Genomic DNA, 24678 nt, shown 5'->3' with positions numbered 1-24678 from the left:
GTATTATTAATATTAATATGTCTATGAAAATAAAATGTCAGTTTTATCCGCGTGACGCGGCAAATGTGAAGTAAAATAACAGTAAATAATTATGTCACACGGTTTTATGATAATACTCAGTCCACAGTATTTTGTATTGCTATCGTAGTAGCAACGGTGATAAACTCCCTCAAACTGTTCAATCTTTTGTCATAAATGATAAATTTTGTACCTACTAACAAATAATAATTTATAATCTAATAAATCTCAAATCAAGTATTTAACTAATGACAATTACATTTTTTGAGTTAAGCACATAATTTAGTGTTTTTAGTTTTCCTATGTTTTAAGTGGATGTTAGTATGAGGGCATTATTATAGTTATTAATTGAATTGACTGAACAATTTGGACAGCACATTACTATGACATGGTGGTATTGTCCTCGCGATATAATCATAAAACATTTCAGCCACATAAAAATGTATTTTCAAGTACACGTCTAGCTTTGTCTCTTTTGTAGTATTCATTATTTTTATCAGTGCCCTCCCTCTACCCCGCCTGTATTAAAACCCCGATACGTGCTTGTGTCATCAAAAAATAATTGTTTGTTCGCACTACTTTGAATCTACCACCTAGATGATAGATATATTCATAACATCATAACATTGCCAAAATAATACATTTATTTATTTAATAAACAAAAGCTTTTTAATAACATTCAGCTAATTGTTAATACATTGATCGAAAAAGATTAAATCCATTAAATAAAATTAAAAAATATTAATTTAAATAGACGAATAAGTAAGGAATATTTTTTCTATAAATCATTAAGTATGTTTTATGAATTTTTTTGAGTATTCGTATAGAACACTAAAACTTTGTAACATATACCCGCCAACTTACATATCAACATAACATGAAACATCAATCATTTTTTAATATTAATTCTATGTATATATATCATTAAGTCATTTATACACAAAATGTTAAATAAGGTTATTAGCAAGTTAAATATAAGCTAAAAGGTTAATAAATAACTTTATTTTAAAAAGTTCTTAATAATTCTATTTTTCCATGGTATGCAGTTACTTATTCACCTACAATTGATGAAAATTTCAAGTATTTATAATGGTTTTTTTTTTTTGAGTTATAGCAAAATCAAAAAATCGATTCTCATTTTTCCGTTACTTTTTCGGTATTTTTCCTGACGCTTTTGAAAACTACTGGAAGTTTTTTACTTTTGACCCCCAAAATACCAACTAGATTAATTTTCCTTTTCAAAAAGGGGCTGAAGATAAAAATCAAACCACTATTACTACTCCAAAACGTGATGACAGATACAAAAAAAAAACACATCGTAGAATCAATACATTCATCACTCCGTTCAGAATCTAAAATATATCAAATATAAATACTATTTTCTATACATTTTCATAGAAAATTACGATCTCGCCAAAACATATTAATGTGAAATAGAATCTCAACAGTAATATTAGGTATAAAAAAAAACCAGTATGGCATCTAAAAGGCAATTTGTGCTGTAATCTCTTAAAAATTAACCTAAATAATTAATAATTTCCTGTTAGTAAAGTAGGATTTTGTCGTTAAATGACATCACCCCTTTTTGTTAATATTTCTGCCAATTATTACTCTCATAAAATATGAATTATGTTTATATTTTAATATACATTTTTAATTATTGTATATTTATTCTTTGAAATTTGCATATTGTACTTTGGCATATATTGTAAATATTCACTAAATTTTAAATTTAATTTACATTTTTTTATATCAACTTGTTACATACTAAATTGGTTAACCTAATCTTGTAAAATGTATTTATTTTTTTAATAAATTCTCTTACCATATTTAATAATAGGTAATTAAAATTATACTTTTTAATACTTTGTTTCACAGTATTGTATTGTTTAGTGCTGAAACACGCAACATAAATTATATACAAAGCCACAGTAAAAAAAAAAAGTAAAACATTTTCACTTCTGAATTACTATTTTTGAGATTAAACACCATTAAATATAGTTAATTAAGTAAAAAATATCTTACAATAATTATCTAATGGTTTATTAAAATGTCTTGTTAAAAATATACATATAATTTCGTATACACTACCGCCTATACGTAAATACGAAATGCAATTTTGTTATTTTTAATCAAACTCGTCGGAAAATAATTTTTAAGCATGCAGATCAGTTTATTTAATACGTGGTAAACCAAATAAATGCAAATAAATGCTGTCTAAATATGTCTTTTTTAAATGTGTTAAAACCCTGGTCCCTGGCCCGTAAGTATCCAAACACGAATACAAAAAAAATATTTAAAACAAATAGGTACATCGTATAATAAATTCAATACATTTTTACCAGTTCTCGTCATTTACCTAATAAAAACGCATAAAATATTTACAAACAAGCAGAAAAGTGATGGTCTTAAATTAAAGAAATATGAATATGTGGTTTTAGAACACTATGAATTAATAATTAGTTATTATTATTATCTTTTAGCATATCCTGTCAACCAACAATTCCTACCTACTACGCACATAGACACGTCTGTGTACAAACAAAACCAAAAGCTATTAAACATCAATGCCCGGCGAACAAACACCGAGAGTGGGATTCATATTTAATTCAAGACTCAATTTACCGTTTTTTTTCCTTTCTAACCCCATACTCTAAACTGTTAGGAATTTATTATCTTTATTGACACCATCGACTCAACTGAGAGCCCCGTGGAAAGACGTATTCAGATGGAAAAAAATAGAAGAAAAGAAAACCGCTATGTATAGCTCACACTGTAGATGACAAACCACTAAACATTCTCGTATAATACATTATTAATATACGGTGTACATAAAGGTATAGGTACCTACACAAAAAGAATATTAAACATAAATAAATATAAAGTAACACGCCATTAGCCTAAACAATTAAAACGAAACTAAAGAGGAAAAAATGTATATACCTATATTTAAAAATTCGTTTTAAACTTTTAAAATGACATATTCTAAAGCAGTATTCACGTTTAAAGTATGGTATAACAATTTTGTTAACAATGTTACTCAATTGCAACATTCGTATTTATCTTACGTACTAGATTCCTCGCAAAGAATAAGGTACAATATATTAAAATGTAATAAACACGCATTGAAAATGATAATATGAATATACCATGATAGTAAAGCCACGCAACTCTCACACAACATTTTTTCTCCGATTTCGTTTCAAAAAAAAAAAATATTTACTAAACTTATAAACATAGTTTCAAATTGTGTAATAATAACTACTCGTTTATAATTACTCATTTGTCATTTTTCGTATGGGATTTTAAAACACTTAAAAATTATCTATACATTTAAAATGTAAGCAGGTGGTGTAAATAAGACTATACCATGTATCATGAAATGCACAATACAAATAAAAAAATACGGCTAAACATGATTGATTGACTGACTATTAAGTGTTTACTTAAGTTTGAGTTTCGTTAAAAATATTGAGTATTTATTATTTTATGAATTAAGAAAGCATACTATTTTGTATAAAATATTTGTTATAAATATTGAATTTAAAAATAATAATAAAAATAAAGTAGAAATAATATGTCTACAAAATATTACTATAATAAATTTTTAACAATTTATTAAAAAACAATAACGTAAATGACTCAATTTAAATGTGATAAATAATAAAAATAAAATTATTTTTCGTATGTATACATTTTAAAAAAACAAACAAATAAAAAAATTTACTTATAAAATATGAACCTATTTGAATTCATTAACCTTTATTATATTATTACCTATATTCATAAAACAATTTTATATTCAAACCAAAAAATCATAACATTTTTCAAAACTTCACTTATTTCTATTATAAAAATGTTTTTAACTTACTATGATATGATGTTTTTTCAAATATGCAAATTCTGGTAAATCCATTCGCTAAACATTACAAATAACTAATGTAACGTACTAATTATAAAAAAATAAACTGTAACTAAAAAATCATTCATCCGTTTTACTTGATAATAAAAAATACAACCTATATTGTAATTTTTTAAAACAACATAATTTACATAGAGGTATTTTGATTATTTTTAATTCCATAGCATAATTGATAAAAACATATACATAGATCCTCATTGTATAATAGTAACTAGAACGTAAAATTAAAATTTAACTAAACAACTCAGGCATGAATACAATTTATAAACATAAAATAAGTCAAGATGACAACTGGGTTTTCGACCCAGATTTATTGGCGTTATAATAAAGTTGACACCTATTTTATATTACCTTAAATCAGTACCTATCAACAAAAGTTGTGCATAATGACATAAATACCCTTAGTATTTTATAATAAGATTTAATATTTTAATTTGTGTATCAATTTAAAAACGTATTTATTTTTTATGGACCAAAAATTGCGTGGATCAATTACTAAAAAATGCATTGTACTGGAAACAGTGGAAACTTATAAAATTCGAATAATACTATTATAACTTTTCCCTTACAACAAAAACATTAGCCGCGTTATTTTGAACTAAACCTAGTTCATTTGTTTCAATAATATCAGATTTTGTTATTAAAGCGTGGGTAAATTTAAATACATTTAAGTCTTATAAATTACTTAATTACTTACTTAAATTGTTATAAAAAGTTAACTTTAAAATTATTTATATTACCTGAGTCTTATATTTACTGGTGTGTTATAATGTTGTATACTACAATGTATAATTGAATACAGATATACAGATATTAACAATATACTAATAGTGAAATATTATTAAGTATATATTATAGTATAATATAATTAATATTTATTTTTATATTAGTTTTATAAAAAAATTTAAATAAAAAATCATCATAGTTCTAATTGTCTCTAATAAGAATTCTGAATTTCTAAAAAAAAATAATAATAAATGATTTTATAACAATTTACATAAATTAATATTGAAAACTAAATCAAACCTAAAAAAATGAATATACAAATAAATTTAAAAACTAAACAACCCAACAAAAAATAACGATAACTAATTTCACTATAGAATAAAATTATAATGTACAAAAAATATAATAAAATGAGTTGGGTATTAACAAATATTTTAAAATGGATTGAAAAATATTAAAACTTTAAATATTATTTCGTACTTATTAACGATATTTAGATGATACCTACTTGTGTTATATAATCTATCTATCGTATCAATAGTGTATTAACCTACACTAAACTCAATAATAAATACCAACAAAAAACTTCAAACGGCACTATACTGCATTTAATATGATATACGTATATTAATGTATTAAACCATGCATATTATATATTTTTATGATTATATGTTGCAATATCCGTTTTACTGAATATCGAATGTCGTTTTTAGTAAAAATTGAGTTGGGTTTCGTTTTAGAACTCAATGACTCTCGGGTCAGTCGTGCAGAATAATACACATATATACCTAGGAAGTTCACTGACGTAATATTATAATATTATACTATAATAATTTTCCCGTCTGAGATAGAATAGATGATGTTTCAACCGCTTGCATTTCGTTTTGAAACAGCTTGCATTGCGGCCATCGACCAAACTATAGTTATAATTTTAAAAGAATCTGCGAAATCCCCCCCCCCCCGCCACCTCTATACAAAATAGCAATATACTGATACAACTATTAAAATTTCTTATTTCCATAAACAGCTGGGTATCAAATCAAACCGATGAGGAGCAGTGGTCGTCACGTCGGTGCGGGAACCGACGACATTCGTTTTCGGAGAAATGCTGCGACCAACACTGCTGCCATACAACCTGACCAGGCCTGAATCGTGTCCATCGTGGAAAACCGAGGCTACTAAGTATGAACATAATATCCGGCCGACAATAGACCGTCGGGATCGGAATACTATAATATATGATTTATTACTGTTGTCATCGTTATTATTATTCAACGTGGGTTGTTATCGTCGGCAATACACAGAGATGAGTATTTCCTCCCCCTGGGTTGCCAAGATTTTCAACCGGATATTATTGTATATCACGCCGCATATCAGGCTGATGTTTGAATGAAAATCTCTCAATCTCAATATTCCTATATTATATTGCGGCCACGATTTTTGTGTGGCGATCGGGCCGAATACAAAATTCATAAAGATCACCGAAGTCCGATTCTTTATGCCGATCTCCCCCTAATGATTTACCAGTATATGTGTGCGTGTGTGTGTGCGTGTGTGCGTGTGTGTGTGTGTGTGTGTGTGTGTGTGTGTGTGTGTGTGTGTGTGTGTGTGTGTGTGTGTGTGTGTGTGTGTGTGTGTGTGTGTGTGTGTGTGTGTGTGTGTGTGTGTGTGTGTGTGTGTGTATGTGTGAATATTGGCGCCAGGGTGATAGCTTTTTCATTGTTACGCCAACAGTTTGACGTGCGTTGACCTTTTTATTTAGCTGTGACTGAAACTCCCTAGAATTGGATTGTTCAAAAGAATAAAATATTTAAGGCCATGATAGACGACAGACGCGGCTGCTTTCAACCACAGATAGTGAGCGGCCTTCGGGAATTGGAAAAAAAATTTGGCCCATTATACATCAGATGTTTACTTTTGCTGGGCATTGATCAACAATATCGTTTTCATATTCACCGTCACGCATTCAGAATTCATTTTTATTTTACACAATATTTAAATTCTAGTATCACGAACAATAAATAATATAAAACAATTCCACGAGCACGCACACACATACCACACTATAATAATACTAATATGTAACACGTGGTGGTTGTTGTATTGTATATACATATATAATTGGAAACTCTGTTTGGAGTGTGGTGACGTAGTGTAGGTAGTGAAGCACACACATTTTTTTTTAAATGACTGGCGTACATGTATCCATCTGTTCGCGGCGACCGTCACAAATAACGGAAACCGTTTAGGACATATTTTATTGGCTATGACAGGTCCGGCAACTGGAATAATTTAGTTCCGACGTGTCCCCGGAGCTTATAAAATATATACAGATATATGATTGAACGAATATCGTATAGGTACAAAATCAATAACAATTCATACATGTTTTTATTGCGATAAAAATAGTATTATAAATCCACTTTAAAGTTTGAAGTGAAAAAAATATTTATAAAACCAACATTTTTTTTTAGTACTACTCGATAAATTCATTATCCATCTGATCGGTTTTAATATGATATTTATTTATATTTATCCGTTCAAACGTAAAAAACTGTAGTTAAATAATTGCCCAATTTACAATATCCATGTTTTGCTTATTTCATCACGGCCATTATGCTATCATAGTATACCCATAATTTTACTTGTACGAGCTTTTGTTCTAAAATTATTCATTTAACGAACTTTCCTTTGTATTCAAACATATATATATATATATATATATACGTTGATTACTGCTTACAGGATATCTCACACGTAGCCGTTAAGGATGTGAAATTCAAACGTCAACGATTTTCACTCTATTAAATGTGCATTGTGATATGATCGAGTGCAGTACAAGAATAAAATAAGAACATACAAGGAACAGTGCAATTCTGCCATGTCTATAGTTTTAATGCAATACTAAAGCTGAATGCGATTGAATACGATTTTAGGTAAAGTAATATTATTTTAAATAGTTTATACTTGTATATAATAATAATATATTTATTAGTATTATTTATTTGATATTATTTCATTTATATATTACTATAAATAGGGGCTCGTTATTTAACAATATGCATATTAATACATATTATAATATGAATTTGTTTTGATATACGAATTTATAATTTGTAATTAATATAATCACAATTATATTATTTTTGTTACCGAAGAAAAATAATGATCAAAATAAGACAAAACGTCAGGTGGGCTTGAAAAAAGAAATCTGTCGTACCCGCGCTGCTGCTGTTACTTGGGTTTCTATATAGATGCGCAATACTGTAGACCACTTTTCTAAATAAATTGTAAATTTCGATGAATATAATAATAATTAATTATTCCTTTAACGTATATATTTATAGTAATAATTATTATTATTCATAAAATATAATGAAAACGACAGAAAACTTTGAGGGGTGGTCGTGGTAAATGAAACACGACTATTCGCGCGGTGGTATTACTGAAAAGTTTCTCGTCATGGACGCTCGGAACAATATCATCTAATAATAATAAAATACGCATTTTAGTTTAATTTAGAAAACTCTTTCGTTAAACTCACGAACCAGTGCCCAACTTATATGTATAATATATAAATAATAATTATACAGTGTGTCTATCTCATCGTGTTTATCATTCCGCCTACTATGTATAAATATTACCTATACGGCAAAACTTCATAACCATTTGAATACCTAATATAAATTAATAATTCAATCCTTAAAATATTTACATAAATTAGTCTGAATTTTTAAGTAACAGGAAAAGTAAAAGAAAAATAATATTTTATTATTTTAAATTTAAGTAAATCTAAAACAAAATACTTCAATGACGTTGTCGACGTTTTCAAAAATATCCATATTGATTTAATAACTGGAAATCAGGAAATATTACGATTCTACCTTATATTTAAAGTTTTATAAAGAACTGCAGAGCTGTCTTTTGACTCGAAATTAATGTCATCGTCGTTTCGTAATTGTATGATTTATCAATCACAGATTCCGCGCATTTTTTCTATTGTCGTATTTTACTTTTACAGTCAAACTAAATATATAAGTTAAATAAATTCTTTTTTTCAATTTTTATTCGATTATTTTATGAAATTTTTCATTATCCGTCTTCATTCTTAATACGATTCTATTATTATTTTTTTTAAAAGTCGCGAAATTCAAGTACAATACTATACTTCACGCAGAGCTAGTCAATAATATGACAATTGATATTTTGAAAACTTATAGGTATAGGTATATCGTTTTATATGAAATATAAATATAAGTGCTAAATGTCATGATTGGATATAACAATTTTTAGATCTGGAATACACCCGTATATAAATAATTTATACTACTTGTATTTAATTAATAACTAAGGTATTTCTGCGATACGTCAGTTCGCAGATGGATCAAACTGTCGTCAACAGTTCGGTCGCGGTGGCCGTCGGCAACAGCACTGCCGGCGGCGCTCCGGGATCGGTGTCTGGCACTAACTGGACCACAGCGGTGGTGTCGCATGCGGACCTAACGCCGGTCCTGTCGCCGTTCGAGTCCTGGCAGAAGGTCCTCATCGTGCTGGTCATCGGCGTGTGCATGGTCCTCACCATCACCGGCAACATACTGGTTCTGGTTTCGTTTATCGTGGACCGGACTATCCGTCAGCCGAGCAACTACTTCATCGCATCGCTGGCCGCCACGGACATGTTAATCGGTAAGCGTGGGCTCTGAAAAATCCGAAAACGCGTCAACGATTAATGATACGAGAACCCCCCCCCCCGCCCGTCGCCCGACACGGCTACGGGAAAATTTACAGCAGACATTGAGAACTAATATACCTAACCTCAACTCTGCCGTATGACGATGATACTACAATACTAGGATAACAATAGCCCCAAAATCTCGTAACTGCTAGTGTGGACTGTGAAAATCTTACTTCGCGGTATAGGGAGTGCAAATATCCGTGTGTACGATTGTGACATGCTCGTTATTGCACTGTGTCAATCGGGACGCGGTGATTTCATCTAACGGTTTACATTACATTTGGAGAGAGTGAACTTACCTATATTATCGCGTCGCAAAGGCGAGGCGTGTGTAATAAGTGTACATATTATTATATATACTGCAGCTGCAGTGATGAATACGTGCGACGATTCTATTCCCTTTCTCTCAAACACGTTTCAATGGGCAAATCGCTCGGCTTTATTGAGTGAGATGTGTGTCGATGTAGACATACATAATACCTAGTACGAGTATTATACGGTGTTCTGTTTTTAGATTTTATTTGAAATAGGACTTATCTCTGGTCACTAATGTTTATTTGTTCTATTAGCAATTAGCGAAAACCGTTCAGCATGATGATAACGATATAAAATAAAATAAAACGCGAATTTCTTTATTTTCAACTGACCCCCTTTTCGTGTTATTTTCTCGACTAGCCAAACAATATTTTTTTAAGATTTTGATTTTTTTGATCATCAAACACTATTTATTAATTGCATATAAAATAATTTAAATAAATATACATTACCAATGGACAAATGTGTGGTAGTTTGTATACGAGATTTCTTACTTATAATAAACTTTCACGATGTTTTGAAACTGATATCGAAAATCTACCCTGAAAAAAAATTTAAAACTTTTAAACCATTGTAAAAAGTATATTTTTATTCCGGTTATTTTAGTCAAAATCATTAATTAATTTACTGAACCTTAAACTGTTGTGATAAGTTAATAATTTATTGTAAACCAAAATTTGTGATTCATGACCATTCGCGTTTAAAAAGAAGAATACTAAACATTAAAATAATTCATTTTTATTAGATTACATTTGAAAAAAAAATTAATTGGATAACTTAACTGGAGTAAATTAATTTCCGCAAAATAATATATTATTCAAGAAAAAGTAAAACGCTTATTTTCATTTGATCTAATCTCACATTATTTTGTTCAGCAGCCATTAAAGAACAACGCGTAAAACAAAATCTGACACTTATACATGTTAATTGTAAACGTACTTAATGTAAACGGTAAAAGCTTGTGTGTTTGGAAAAAAAATTACTTTCACCAAAGTCCTACTCCAACAAATCACTAATTGCTTCCGACTTCACGTTTTCGGTTGCGATCGATTGTTATATGAAATTACTTTCATTACTATTGATCGCGTGTCAAAATATTGTTCGAAATCTTTCAATGGACATACATATTGCTATACATCCAAATCTTTTATACTCATCGAGGGCTCGGAAACAATTACAGGTACAAGCGACGCGTGTCAAAGCATCATGGAATCGGAACACGAGACTATATAAAATGTTTATCATACATAGTCCCAATAGTCGCTTTTTCCTTTGGGACCATTGAAATAAATACTATTAACTTTTCTTTCTATTTTGACTCTTGTTCACCTTGACCTGCGTTCAAAGTATATACTATGACATTTTATCACTTGCATAAAATATGATTGTTATCAGTGTTATCACATGCACTAAAATGTAAATGTGATCAAATTTGGACAACCTTGGTGAAGTTTATTATTGTTCATAAATAAAAGGACATATAAAAAAAATATAAGGATCTAATTGAAATTATAATAACAAAAGAAAACCTTACAAAATTCTATTTCATTTGTGGTGGTTGAAAAATAAATTTGGTGAAGATAAATGGATAAAATATTGTTCAGACAATTTTTTTGTACCTACTAGTCAACCATAATTGACTTAGTTTAGAATTATTAGAATTATTCTAGCACATATATAACATGCGTACCTACCTACATAAATTATCGTCAATTAATATAAAATATGTGTTATTAAAAAATTACGTATTCTATATTTTAGCAAAATAAATAAGTTGACTTTATTTTAAAGGTAAGCTTCGTACATATTTTGTCAAACAAACTTACTACCTACTGTATATAGTGTTTTACCATAATTTAAATTTGCTTTTTTTTTCGTTAATACCTACTATAATTAATAAGTACTCCGTTCGGCGTATGTATAATAATTATAGTAGGTACCTTTTATAATTCAAGAAACTCAGATCAGAAAATATTGATATAGTGAGTTGAAAAAAAATCACATGCAAAAACACAAAATAATATACAACTGCAATATACACATAACTCCTAAAAACCCGTTATCAGCGCAATAATTTACCTTTTTTCACGTGCTAACGTGAAAATAACTATAGTATAATGACAATAAATTGGCATGCCTCACGGCTCACACGGAATATAAAAATGTATCCTTGCAAGTAATCGTATCAAAATGTTTAAAATATTATACATATTTTTTTTTATAAAATTCAAGGTTGAAAAAAATAAATGTTTCCTAATAAACGTGAACTTATTAATAACATTAGCAATTCAAAAATATAAATGCTGGTACATTATCATAAATTCTAGCAACTAATATTTTGCTATCTTGCGAGCAATATAGGGAATGTTCGTATTTTTATAACAGTGAGTGGATTAAAATTTAATAGAGAGCAATCAAACGTAAAATTTCTCACAAATTTTCTATAATCACACCACCACAAAAATTTCATTGATCCTTTATATTTTATTTTATTAAACAAAACGTTAACAATACTTTCTTATTTCGTTTTACACACACTCCATCGATATTTTTTTTAATTTATTTTGACAAATTTAATGATTGAACTAAATATCGGAGTGACAAATATTTAAATCCAATCCAGTGTATATCGTTATTATTTTCAACAGCAATATTAAACAAATAGGTTAATATTTGAATAGATTATAGTATTATATACACGCTTCGGAAATGTGTTTTATGAGTAACGACTAAAACATAATGATTAAGTACCCACAATTTCGTGTTTTATTACCCATGAAATTATTAAAGGTATATTTAATATTATATAGGTACTTTATTTACTCTTTAATACTCTGCCGTCTTTATTTACTAATTATTATGAACTTTGAACAACACATATTATTAAAGAGATTATGTACAAAATAAAGTGTAAACGTTTGGTACAGTGTGTTTAAATTATATAATTGTTATAAAACATTTAAAATAAAAAAGCAACACATCCTCCAGCATATTCTGCAAAGGATTACCAAGAGCATGCAATTTCGTAAGCCAATCGAATGTCTTGACAAATTTTAAATCACTTGATCTTTTGTTAAAGATCATAATATTATTAAACATAACAGTTTATAAAATCCCAAACAAAGACATCGACATTAAACTCATTAAAAAGATAAAAAAAAAACACTAAGACTGCCAATTTTAAAATACTTTTTATCCAACATACTAATAATGTACCTATATTTTATCTTAAACAATACGCCATACAACACTAGCTTTCAAAACGATCAACATACCTAAGCTATTAGATTACTTTATTATTTATTAACCATCACAATAATATTTATTGATTCTTAAAAAGAAGTCTATAACTCAATACTTCGTCCTACGAAGAATAACGTAACTCGATTTTTATCGTTTTTCAGAAGAGCAGTTTAAAGTTTTAACGTAACTCAAGTTACATCTTTTTCTTTGGAAAAATATAATAAACTTACCGAAAAATAATTTTGTTGGTAATTTCCAATTAAAAATGGACGTAACTCTAGATACCTACGCCCTTGTTCGCTGGTAAACACAATACAAGGACTTTATAATTGATTTTATTTACCACAATTTTGGCAGAGTAGAGTTAATTCCGTCTTCGTTGAGAATAAAGAAAAATAACGATAGCAGATATCCAAAAAAAAACCGAAAAATGAAAATAATAGATTAACGTCTTTCTCCGTATGGGTTGTTAACGCAGGTAACTAATCAAATAATCAGTTGAGATTTTGTTTAGAATCGTCATTTTCTAAATGTTACATAAAACAATAACAAATAACCGAAAACAGATAATAATAGTGTTGTAAATCGTAATAGTTACTATCAAAACATCGTCTAAACAGGTATTCCCCGGCAAACCGACATTTCCGGTATAAAAAACATCTAATTAATGTCTAATAATAAATAAAAAAATATAATATACGTTATATTTATATATATCTACCATACGTTGAGACGAACGGTCCACCGCCTGATTACCGTGTGTATTAAATTATAATTCAACCGTAACTATAAATCAGTGTTTTGTCTGTTTACCGCGTACAGGTACGGTGTCGATGCCGTTTTACTGCGTGTACATACTGCAGGGCTACTGGGACCTGGGGCCGTTGCTGTGCGACCTGTGGCTGTCGGTCGACTACACCGTGTGCCTGGTGTCGCAGTACACGGTGCTGCTGATCACGGTCGACCGGTTCTGTTCCGTGAAGATCGCCGCCCGGTACCGGGGCTGGCGGACCAAGGACAAGGTCATGTGGATGGTGGTGCTCACGTGGATCATCCCGGCGCTGTTGTTCTTCACCAGCATATTCGGCTGGGAACACTTTGTCGGTTACCGGGACCTGTTGCCGGGCCAGTGCGCCGTGCAGTTCCTCAAGGATCCCGTGTTCAACACGGCGCTGATCATCGGCTACTTCTGGACCACGCTCATCGTGCTGTTCGTGCTGTACGGCGGCATCTACAAGGTGGCGTACGAGATGCAAAAGAAGAGCGAAGCCAAACAGCGCAAGATGCAGTCGATGGTGGCGCTGAGTGCGGGCACCGTGTCCGGTATGGCCGGTCACGCGGCCGGCATCGGCATGTCCAAGACTCAAAGCACTCTGCTCGTGCAGGACAAACCGCAGCAACAGCAGCAACAGCACCACCACCAGCAGCAGCAGCAGCAACAGCAACAGCAGCAGCAGCAACAGCAACAGCAACAGCAACACCATCAAAACCAACAACAGCAACTACAGCAACACCATCAAAACCAACAGCAGCAACAGCAACAACTGCAGCGGGCGGCCGGGGGCAACAGGTCGGCGACCGGTTTCGACGACAACGGGGCGGCGGGTTGCAAGAACGCGGGCCCGGACGACCGCAACTCTACGGCCGTGGTGGTGGTGGACAAGGAGCGGTCGAGCAGTCCCGCGTTCGAGTCGGACGAGGAGAGCACGACGGGCGAGAAACAGCAGCAGCAGATCAACTGGCCGCGCAAAAAATCGGTGGCCGAACTGATCGTCCAGTCGGCGCTCGTGCAGCGGTCCAACAGCGGCATACACCTGTCGCCGTCCGACAATCTCATACCTTACTCCGGTGCGTCCGGTACCAACAACAACAACAACAACAACAGCAGCAGCAACCGCGGTAATCAACCGATCGTCCGGTCGTATTCCAACACGGCCGTCGTCAGTTGCGGCGGCGGGCTGACGGGAGCGCGGCCCCGGACGCCGCCCGACACGCCTTCGCCGCCCGACAGCCGGGTGGACGCGCTCGTCGGCATGGACACGAGTGAGCTGCACTTCATGGACGACAGTTCGATCGTCATCGGGTCGCCGACGTTCGAGAGTCCGACCAACAGCACTAGTTCGATGAACGAGACCATGTCTTCGGCCCAGTGTTCTCCGGCCCACGGTGCCGCGGCCTCGTCGTCGCTGCTGCAGGCCGCACTCATCCGGGCGGCCGCGGCCCAGCAGATGAGCCAGTCGGGCGGCGCCGTCGTGGCCAAGGTAAACACGGCAGTCGTGGTTGACGGCCGCCAACGCGGTTCCGCGTCGGCTACGTGCACCACGACCGTGGTGGTGGCCGGACGCAACGGCCGCGGTGCCGGTAACGACGACGACGACGACTACGGCGACGATTACGGTGACGACGGCGACGCGGCCGGCACCGGTACCGGCGAAAAGTCGTCGTCCGAGACGACCAAGAGCGGCGGAGGCGGCGGTGGCGGTGGCGGTGGTGGCGGCGGCGGGGAAAAGCGCGAGGGCAGTTCTCGCGGCGACTTCGTCCGGACCATCGGCAAGCGTCTGAAGGTGAAACGGCCAAAGGTGTCGGGACGCCAAAAGTCCAAGTCCGAGAACAGGGCCCGGAAGGCGTTCCGCACCATATCGTTCATACTGGGCGCGTTCGTGGCCTGCTGGACACCGTACCACATACTGGCGCTCATCGAGGGCTTCTGCTCCAACCCGCCGTGCACCAACGAGCGGCTGTTCCTGTTCTCGTACTTCTTGTGCTACGCCAACAGCCCGATAAACCCGTTCTGCTACGCGCTGGCCAATCACCAGTTCAAGAAGACGCTCACCAGGCTGATGAAGGGCGACTTTCATATATCATAGGCCGCGACGTCGGCCGAGACACACCCGCGCGCGTGTTCCCGCGACGTTCCTGTTCCTGAAAACGATGATTATTGTTTCCGGACCCAAGTGTGCGCCGCCGTTCGGTTTTCCGTTTCGCCTCGCCAATATTATAATAATATGTGTAATGGTGTTCCTGGGTACGCGCGATCACCGAAATATTCTGGACTGTTAAAGTCGGTTTGGTAAAGCGGTTAACGCTTTAGCCCGAACAGTTTTAGTATACATTATAATATAATTTTATCAAAACGATACTTTCGTCAGTCGATGAACATCTCCTAAGTCTTCGGGAACCCAATAAACCTCGTGGGAGCACACGGCATGTATTCTTACAATAATCATAATTTTATTTATTAATATACTGTAATATATATATACATATATATTATATATTATTATATACATGATTATAGAAATGTTGTAAATATACTCTTATAGTGTCTTGAAAAAAAAAAAAAGAAAAAAAGAAAAAAACCACCATAATTTATTGGCTTATTTTACGTTAATCAATAAATAACTATAAAAATATGTGTAGTACACATTCAGTTTAGCTTAGATTTTTATAGACCTTTTTATTAATGACTTAAAGATTTATTCGTGTAAATAAATATTATTCATAATATAATATTATGTGTTTTTGAACAGGGTAACATCAAAACTGTACTTTAAAATGTTTAATTATTCTTAAATCTATTGTTTCGTGTATATTATAAGTTATATAAGTTTATAACATAAAACATAAGACATAAGGTATAATAAAACAATGTGATATTTATAATTATTAGAATCATTGCGACAATATTTACCATTGTAGATTAATATTTCGTTTGATTATTGTAAAGCTTATCAAAAACGAATCCGGTTCACGGATTAAATGAGCCCTAATCTGTAAATGGAATTCGTTTTCACTAGATTTTAGAAACAAATCAGCTGTATTTTACATATAATTATCGTGTAATTAGTTTATTTTAGCCATTGTATAGATAATAATATAATTATATATATTATATTAATATTTATTAATATAGTTGTGTGTAACGTCAAATAAATTAGTTATTCATATTTATTACAATAAACAATAGGGATTTTTAATTTATAACAACTGTGTTGTCTTTCATTGACCTATAAATCTATATAATATTCAGATATTCTTAACAGGAACAATTTTTATTGCGGTTTTGGTACTTATTACTTAATACCAATTGTAAAATTAAAAATTGTGAAATTCTATCGCATACACAATTTATATAATATACATTAATAAGAACCTACTTAGAATTTAGTTTAGTCTTGTTTCTATAACATGTATTACGTATTTACGTTCAGTCCATATCATAATTGATGAATGCTGAAACAATAAATCTACACATTATTATGTAAACAGAAGATAATATTATTTAGGTACAACTACTTTAATTCAGTACAATAGTTCGATAGCATACATTAATGAGGATGAAATTTCCATATCAATGCCATATGAGTCAAGACTGAAATTTGGTGTTAAAGATTTGTATTTTATACACACATCAATCAGAATTTCAAAGCCAACAATATGCAATATGAAATTTATCGGAAAATTTACTAACAAATTAAAATTTAAATAATAAGTCGTTGGCACTTTTAAACTTATTGAAAACAAATAATATACAAGTTACGATGATTTTATAATTATAAGTAGTACTTAACTTATATAACTTAGTTTTAAGACTTAAGTCTTAAGTTAATAGTTACCTCCATAACTTTTGTCGCTATGTTCCGTATTATGCGAATATTTATAATGTAATTTAAGATATTCGGACATCGGCCATATGGTGTATCGTCGTATCGACATATCGTATAGTGCTAAAGGTAAACTAAAGTAAACAATGAATAATTGCACAAAAATAAAATAAAAGGTAGTTTATAATATAAAACCATGTATAATCAATGAATAATGATAAGACATTATAAATAAATGCACATTAACTGTTTCTAATTTAAAACTTTACGCGAAAAACAGTGTGTAAATTAACAACTTTATAAATGGAATTTTAAAATTATTTCTTTAGTTACCTATTTATTTTTTAGTACAACTTTCATTGTTCGCGACAGGATAAAATTTATGAAATTCATACTCAATTAACCGCATACCTGTTTAAAATTAGGATAGCTTTTTAAACAAAGTTACATCATTTTTTAGTTCTTGGATAAATTAAAAATAAACCTACATAAGAAAAAACATTTTAATTACTTCTGTTTAAAATCATTTTTCTCATGAAACAAATTTATATACCACAACAAATACCAAATGGCAAATGTGCAGTAAAAAATAAAAGTGAGGAGTAACTTACAGTGTAGTAATAAAAAAAACCATATTACTTTATTAACTAATAAGTAAACCTGGTATATAACATATTTAAAAGAGGTAAACAAATATATTTTAAAGTTATACAGATATACTAATAATAATACTTATAATAATATTATTATGGTCTAAATATGACTGTTTTACGCAAAAATTCTATCCTTATATTTGAATCACTCTGTTATTTTAAATAACGTAAAGTTAAGAAGGATGTTTTTTTTAAACCTGTGCTTCAATTAAAATCAGTGGTTGGGTCCAGGGTGTCAGATGCGTAGAATCATACTAGCAAAGTAACAAACACCCAACAGTAAATTGTATTATAAAATATATTTCTAATCTCTATAGGTATAAATGCCTGTATTTTAGTAGGAATTATAACCATTACCTACATAAAACGTATTTAGTTCACAATGTTCACATTCAACGAATTTTACTTTCTACAGCTTGACATTTTTGGCAACATGATAATGTTAACATTTTTATTATGTTTGTGTTTTTCTGTAATCTGGATAGGAGCGATGTATTAAAACAAGTAATGAAAATAATTATTATAGATATTTTAATTTATTTGCAAGTACTCTACTACTACTAGCTACAATGAAGTCGACCTTTATTCAATCAATTCAAAAATATTCAGTTACCTTCTTGGCTACCTGTCCTGCATAGTCGTAATACAGCTTTACATAATGAATTACTATTTATAGTTTCTCCCACTATTTATGAATATAATACAATTAATACGTCCTATACTCCAATACATTTCAACCACTTGAATCTCTGTGTATAGCGGAAGTGAATACAGAACTGCATGTCTAATTGTCTACATGGTATGTATAATTTATACATGTATAATATATATTATCATTGATTATAAATACTAGTATTTATAATCAATGATATTATGTATAATAAATTCGTATTAAGCGTACTATAATCATAACGTACTCACGATTAAAAATAAATCATTATTAAGAAGTAACCAATAGTAAATAAATAAATTATGATTTATGAATTAGTTATGATTATAATGATTATGTAGTGCCATCATAGACCTTATACTATAATATAATATATACGTAAGGTCTATGAGTGCCATGAGGATTGATTATCTATAATCAGCGCCTGAGAGTATGGTCCCCGGATCGCTCCCCCCCTAGATCCGGTGCTGGTCATTATTACGGAACAGATTCGAATGCAAAGGACATTTTTTTTCGAAAACATTGCTTTTCAAGCACAAAGTTCATTTCATACTTCAAGGAATTAAAAAAATGTAACTTTTGTATTGATTTTTTTTTCATTTTTAAGACTATTACTAACAATCTACATACATTTTTAAACCAGCATTGTTATAAAATATTCTGATTAATATAATTTAAAAAAATAGAAACCTTAAAATTGTCATTATAAGAAAATACTATATTGTAGTATTAACATTATTCAAAACATTATAGTTTATTTTATTTTATCACAAAAATTTGCAAAAAGTAAGCAATTTTTCTGATTGTAACCAGTTACATTAATTGAATGAATAAAAATTTTAAAAAAAAAGTTGTCTAAAACTTTAGATAACAAAAAATATAATTGTTTATTTTTGGAAAAAAAAAAATACATAATATAAACGATTTTCTTAAAATATTTTATTGATTCATGATTGTATTATTTTTTACAATTATGATAATAATGCATACATATCATTAAGTAAGTAATGCATTACTATTATCATTATTAAATTGTTCAGTTGATTGAGAAATTTCAGGGTCTTGTTTAGTGGATGGTTGTACTTCTATTATTTTAGTTTTTGTACCTAACAAATTAATAAAATATTATGCATATTATATAATACATGTTTACATTTTACTATTATACAAATTATTTATAGAAATAGTAAATATAAATAAATTACTTGGAGAAAATATACTGCTTAGGCGCAATGCTTTCTTTTTTAATTTTGACATAACTGTTTTATTCTTTTTAACTGAAGTCGTATTAATATCAACTTCAAGAAAACTTTGTTGTTCTTTTTTATTGTCTTCACAAATGGAAGCTTCAGAAGACTCTTGATTTTCAAACTTTTGATGAAAACAAAAATAATTAATTACATAAATATTTTATTATGTAATAAAAGTTATCAATACCATTTCATGTGAACAATTATCCTGTTCTACACTCTCATCCATTCCATCCATAAACCTATAATACTCTTCCAACTTTCTGTTAACTAAATCTTTAATTTCAAATTTTATTAAATCCATTAAAGAAGCATTTTTAAATAATTCATTTACTCGAGTCTGACCAAGTACCAATACAATTTTTATACTGTCAACAAAGTCAGAAGACAATAAAGGCTCTGATAAATTTTCACAAACATTGTTGTCATCAATATTCATACGCGCTTCCAGTCTTAGTTTCTTTAACTCGTAAAAATCTTTGTCTGAACTTAAATCACCATTACATCGATTACAATCTGAATTTGTTTGATCTATTTCTGGAGTATCCATATTACAGATTCCTTTATACTCATTCATAGGTATAGCGTCAATTGTCCGAGGTGGTCGTTCTGGAGAACACACTGGTGTTGAATTTTCAATTAAAATATTTGTCTGTGTATATTTTGAGGATTTTTCAGACTTATAAAAATCACACTGTTGATATTTATGATCTAAAACTGAAACATAATTTTAGATTTTGGATGTAATAATTAGATTATACCATATCATTATAATTATAAATTTATAATTCATAAACGTCTCTGGCCTTTTTGGCAGAAGTGGCAAGACTATAGCCATCATGAAGTGGGTCCAGAAGTCACCCTTTTCCCTATCGTCAAAAATATTAAATATTGATCAGTATTGAATTATACTTAAAATAATAAAATATATTAAAATTATAAAATTAATATATATATAAATATAATTAAAATATGAATTATTTAAAACTTAGACTTAAGTACTTAACCATTACTTGTAAGTATAATTTGTTGAAATAAGATGCATGTATAAAATGATCAGTTAATTAAATAAATTAGTTATACTTTTTAAATTACAGTCAGTATCATCTATAACGACAGCCAAATTAAATAAATTATAGTTATATTTTTTAAATGACAGCCATTGTATCATCAATTAATTAATTTAAACATAAATATTATGTTCATAATTAAAATTATTAATAATTAAATAGGTATAACTTAAAAATACTTATTATTTTACTTAAAATTAGTTTACAATTAATAATACCTATTGCAATTTACCAAGTGATAAAAATCGGTGATTTTTAACTGTTTAGATTTAAAATTTAATAATATGTTTTATATGATTAATTTTAGCATACAAGAAGGTATATAATTACATCGATAAAATATTTAATGAACACTAGTAACCAATTATACAGTTATTATATGCAATTCAATATATATAATTTATATAATTTAGACACTGATTTTATGTTAAAATGACTGATATTTTCATTATGTTTGATGACATTATAGATTATATAGACTGTAATAGTCACCTGTTTTCAAACAGCATTTGTTCTAATAACAAACTACAATTATTTAAAATAAAATCTATTATAACACAAATGTAGGTAAAAACTAATATTAATGTGGGTTACATTATTTGTACATAAAAAAATTATAAATAGGTACATTTAGTTTAGTATTTAGGCATAGGATATAAATTATAAGCTTTCAAAGCAAAGACCAAAGTCGCGGTTCAAAAGTGGTTTGCAATTATATTTTTGATTGGTTTTATAGTTTTTGAAATCTATATATAATATATATACAGTAAAATCCCGTTACAACAAACTCCAGGGGACCAAATTTTTTTTCCGTTATAACAGAAATTTTGTTTTAACGAAAATTCGAATAAGCTCTTTTTAAGCTCTACTTTTCAGCAGGGGACTTCTATGACTTTCGTTATAACGGGATTTTTCGTTATATTGGTATTCGTTGTAACGGGAATTTACTAACTAAAAATGAAATCTCAATAACTACTTGACCTATGAAGTTAAAATTTGGCAGGTAAATAGTTTATAAATCAACTAATAGATAATTTTTCAAAATTTTCATTTTAAAGAGGAGCTCACATAGTGATTTATTGGCTTGTGAAAAACACTTATTATTTAATTTATAAGAGTGGCCATTGGATACCGTAAATAAAATAGCAATTATAATCAGATAAATGTTAAAGCTGTATTTTATATTTTGTCAGCTGCTCCGCATTTAAGATCACGCTCTACACATATGCTCGATAAATATAATTTACCCTATACTTTTTCTTTAGCTATTTCATAATTAAGAGGATGTCACACCCACATGTGTTGTCTCTGTCTTACAAATGTAAGACACAGTAAATTTGCATTCAGCAGATTCAATTTTATACTGTTAGCTTTAATATTAGAGTCAATTTACCTATTATCAAACTTAAAGGTAATAATATTATCTAGGGCATCTTTAAGGCTTTTATTGATATTTTAATTTTTAAGTGAGTTATAGTTATGTAAAATATTAAAACTTTAAAATGCTCGTAACTTGCTTAAAAATTAATTAATTAATTAATTATAGGATACAAGGATACACTTATAACCCTATGGTTTAATTTTATACTAATTATCTGTATCTAAAAATATGTATCAACATATTATACAAAGAAAGCCAGTGGTGTAATTGTGGAGGGGCAAGTGGGGGCACTTGCCCCCCTGAAAATTTTTTGAAAGCTTAAGGTATATATTTTAACCGTTGTGGGAGGGGTGTCAGGGTTTTGATAATAATAAATATATTACATTCATTATACATTGCCCCCCTAGATTTTTTCCCAGTTACGCCACTCAAGAAAGCAATCTATCAATTTAGGTTAATTTTCATATGCTACATTATCTCAAATATCCTACATACTAAAATATAGTTTTGATTGAAACAAGCAAAACTATAGTGAAAAACAAATTTAACAAGTATACATAAAATTTAAAAAAATTGAATAATTACTAATTTTAGATTTAGTAGAATTTTGACTTTTTTCATATTCATTTTTAAGACTATTATAATTTTCTTCTAAACTTTCATATTTTTGTTTCCAATACATTTCTTGTATCTGCATAGGGTTATCACCCGGTTGAGGTATTAACTAAATATAAAATTCAAATTTAATATTATTGACTCAATATTCCAATTTTATAAACCTTATAAGTAACTTACATGATATGATAATTTATTTTTATGAACAGAATAACAGTTATTTAGATCATGTTCATCGATGTACATTTTAGTATTCTGAAATTATAAAATGCATTACTTCAATCTTAAATAAACATATACCTAAAACGAATAGGTGCAATTTCAAAATGTACTTTACTTTTAATTTATTCTCAAAAGTTGATGTAATTTCTTTCAATTGAGTTTGAAGTTGAAGGATTTCTAATTTTAAACTATCAACATCTTCATTTTCGGGCAAACTTGTAAAAGTGCATGAATTGAGTTTATGTCGACGGAAACAATGATATTTCAAATAAGAAATATCCATGAACATCTTTCCACACAACTCACAAAGTGCCATTGAATCTACCTAAATAATTAAGTTTTTATTTAGTATTTATAAGTATTAAGAATCATATTTTAATAACTCAATAATAGTTATTAATACCAATCTTCTTAAAATTAAGTCTGCATAGCATACATACTTTGTCATTGAACTTAAAAGTCGAATGTTTTTTGTAATGCAACAAAAAGTCTATTATCAATTGTGAAAGACGAAATATTTTTTTTGACACACTCATTTTCTCAATATTGTAACCAAGAACACTGGCTACAAGCATTGACAAACTCTTTACATCGGCTTTATCAACTATATCATTAATGACAAATTCTTCTACACAGGTCAATTCACAAAAAAGATGTTTAAAACAATGTTATATTATATATATCATATGAAATTTACCTAAATATTCCCAGTCTACCGATCCACTATATTGATTGAATCGAAACCCAGTGCTAGATGCTATACGTTCAAAATCTGAAGTCACCATTCGCAAGAAATCATCCATAGTTAAGTTATCGAAATAGCGTTGTACTCAATGTACTCTATTTACCTATTGGTAACTAATAAAGTGGAATCTTGCTACCTATTAAAATAAATTAAAATGTACATAATTGATTGAATATGATAACACGCAAAACAAACAATCTTGAAATCTAAATACACAGTTTCAGAGATTTAAACTAACAACGATCTGTATAACTCTATAATTATAATAATAAACTGACGAATTGAAATCTGTAAATTAACTCAACGAATTTTGGACTTGGATTCTCAGGTTGCAACTAATAAGAAATCATTGTTAAAAAAATATCATTGTAAATTATCCAACATAATGAGTAAAATAAATTAACAATTATTAAGTAATACAATATATTTTAAATATTATACAACAAATAATAATATTATCGTAAGGAAGGAAAATTTTAAATCTTTAACATTCGTTGTTATCACTTATT

At 30.3% G+C, this 24678-nt stretch overlaps 2 protein-coding genes across 12 annotated transcripts in view; one reads left to right on the top strand and one right to left on the bottom strand.

The window, feature by feature from the left end:
* The window catches only part of LOC132929743 (muscarinic acetylcholine receptor M3-like), an 84410-nt gene extending 67470 nt beyond the window's left edge, over window positions 1-16940 (top strand). For all 7 annotated transcript variants that reach the window (XM_060995302.1, XM_060995301.1, XM_060995296.1 and 4 more), the window contains 4 exons: window positions 5694-5848; window positions 7412-7602; window positions 9039-9352; window positions 13782-16940. In XM_060995302.1, coding sequence (XP_060851285.1) covers window positions 9046-9352; window positions 13782-15826 — 2352 coding nt within the window. In that variant the 5' untranslated portion in view covers window positions 5694-5848; window positions 7412-7602; window positions 9039-9045 and the 3' untranslated portion in view covers window positions 15827-16940. The remainder of the gene's footprint in view (window positions 1-5693; window positions 5849-7411; window positions 7603-9038; window positions 9353-13781) is intronic.
* A 2863-nt stretch (window positions 16941-19803) lies between these two features.
* LOC132928276 (uncharacterized) lies at window positions 19804-24678 on the bottom strand. 5 transcript variants are annotated; one of them, XM_060992834.1, is made up of 9 exons: window positions 24365-24675; window positions 24122-24305; window positions 23865-24052; window positions 23540-23749; window positions 23383-23457; window positions 23173-23311; window positions 20324-20853; window positions 20092-20257; window positions 19804-19992 (listed from the first exon to the last, which is right to left on the bottom strand). In XM_060992834.1, the coding sequence occupies exons 2-9, from the start codon at window positions 24225-24227 to the stop codon at window positions 19883-19885; spliced, it is 1524 nt and encodes a 507-aa protein (XP_060848817.1). In that variant the 5' UTR covers window positions 24228-24305; window positions 24365-24675; the 3' UTR covers window positions 19804-19882. The 5 variants fall into 5 exon arrangements, with proteins under 5 accessions (XP_060848817.1, XP_060848816.1, XP_060848815.1 ...); XM_060992833.1 differs by having other exon boundaries at window positions 24408-24675; XM_060992832.1 differs by having other exon boundaries at window positions 24448-24675.

Source organism: Rhopalosiphum padi, chromosome 4 (genome assembly GCF_020882245.1).
Source record: "Rhopalosiphum padi isolate XX-2018 chromosome 4, ASM2088224v1, whole genome shotgun sequence".
Lineage (NCBI taxonomy): Eukaryota > Metazoa > Arthropoda > Insecta > Hemiptera > Aphididae > Rhopalosiphum > Rhopalosiphum padi.
The sequence above is the reverse complement of the archived record's forward strand: the minus strand, read 5'-3'. Positions and strand labels throughout refer to the sequence as shown.

Coding starts and splice junctions, on each gene's coding strand:
- LOC132928276 (XM_060992830.1), bottom strand. CDS start 24,227: ATGGATGATTTCTTGCGAATGGTGACTTCAGATTTTGAACGTATAGCA. Junction 20,854..23,172: donor TTCTACTAAATCTAAAATTA/GTAATTATTCAA, acceptor ATTATGTTTCAG/TTTTAGATCATAAATATCAA. Junction 20,258..20,323: donor ATAATTGTTCACATGAAATG/GTATTGATAACT, acceptor TTTCATCAAAAG/TTTGAAAATCAAGAGTCTTC.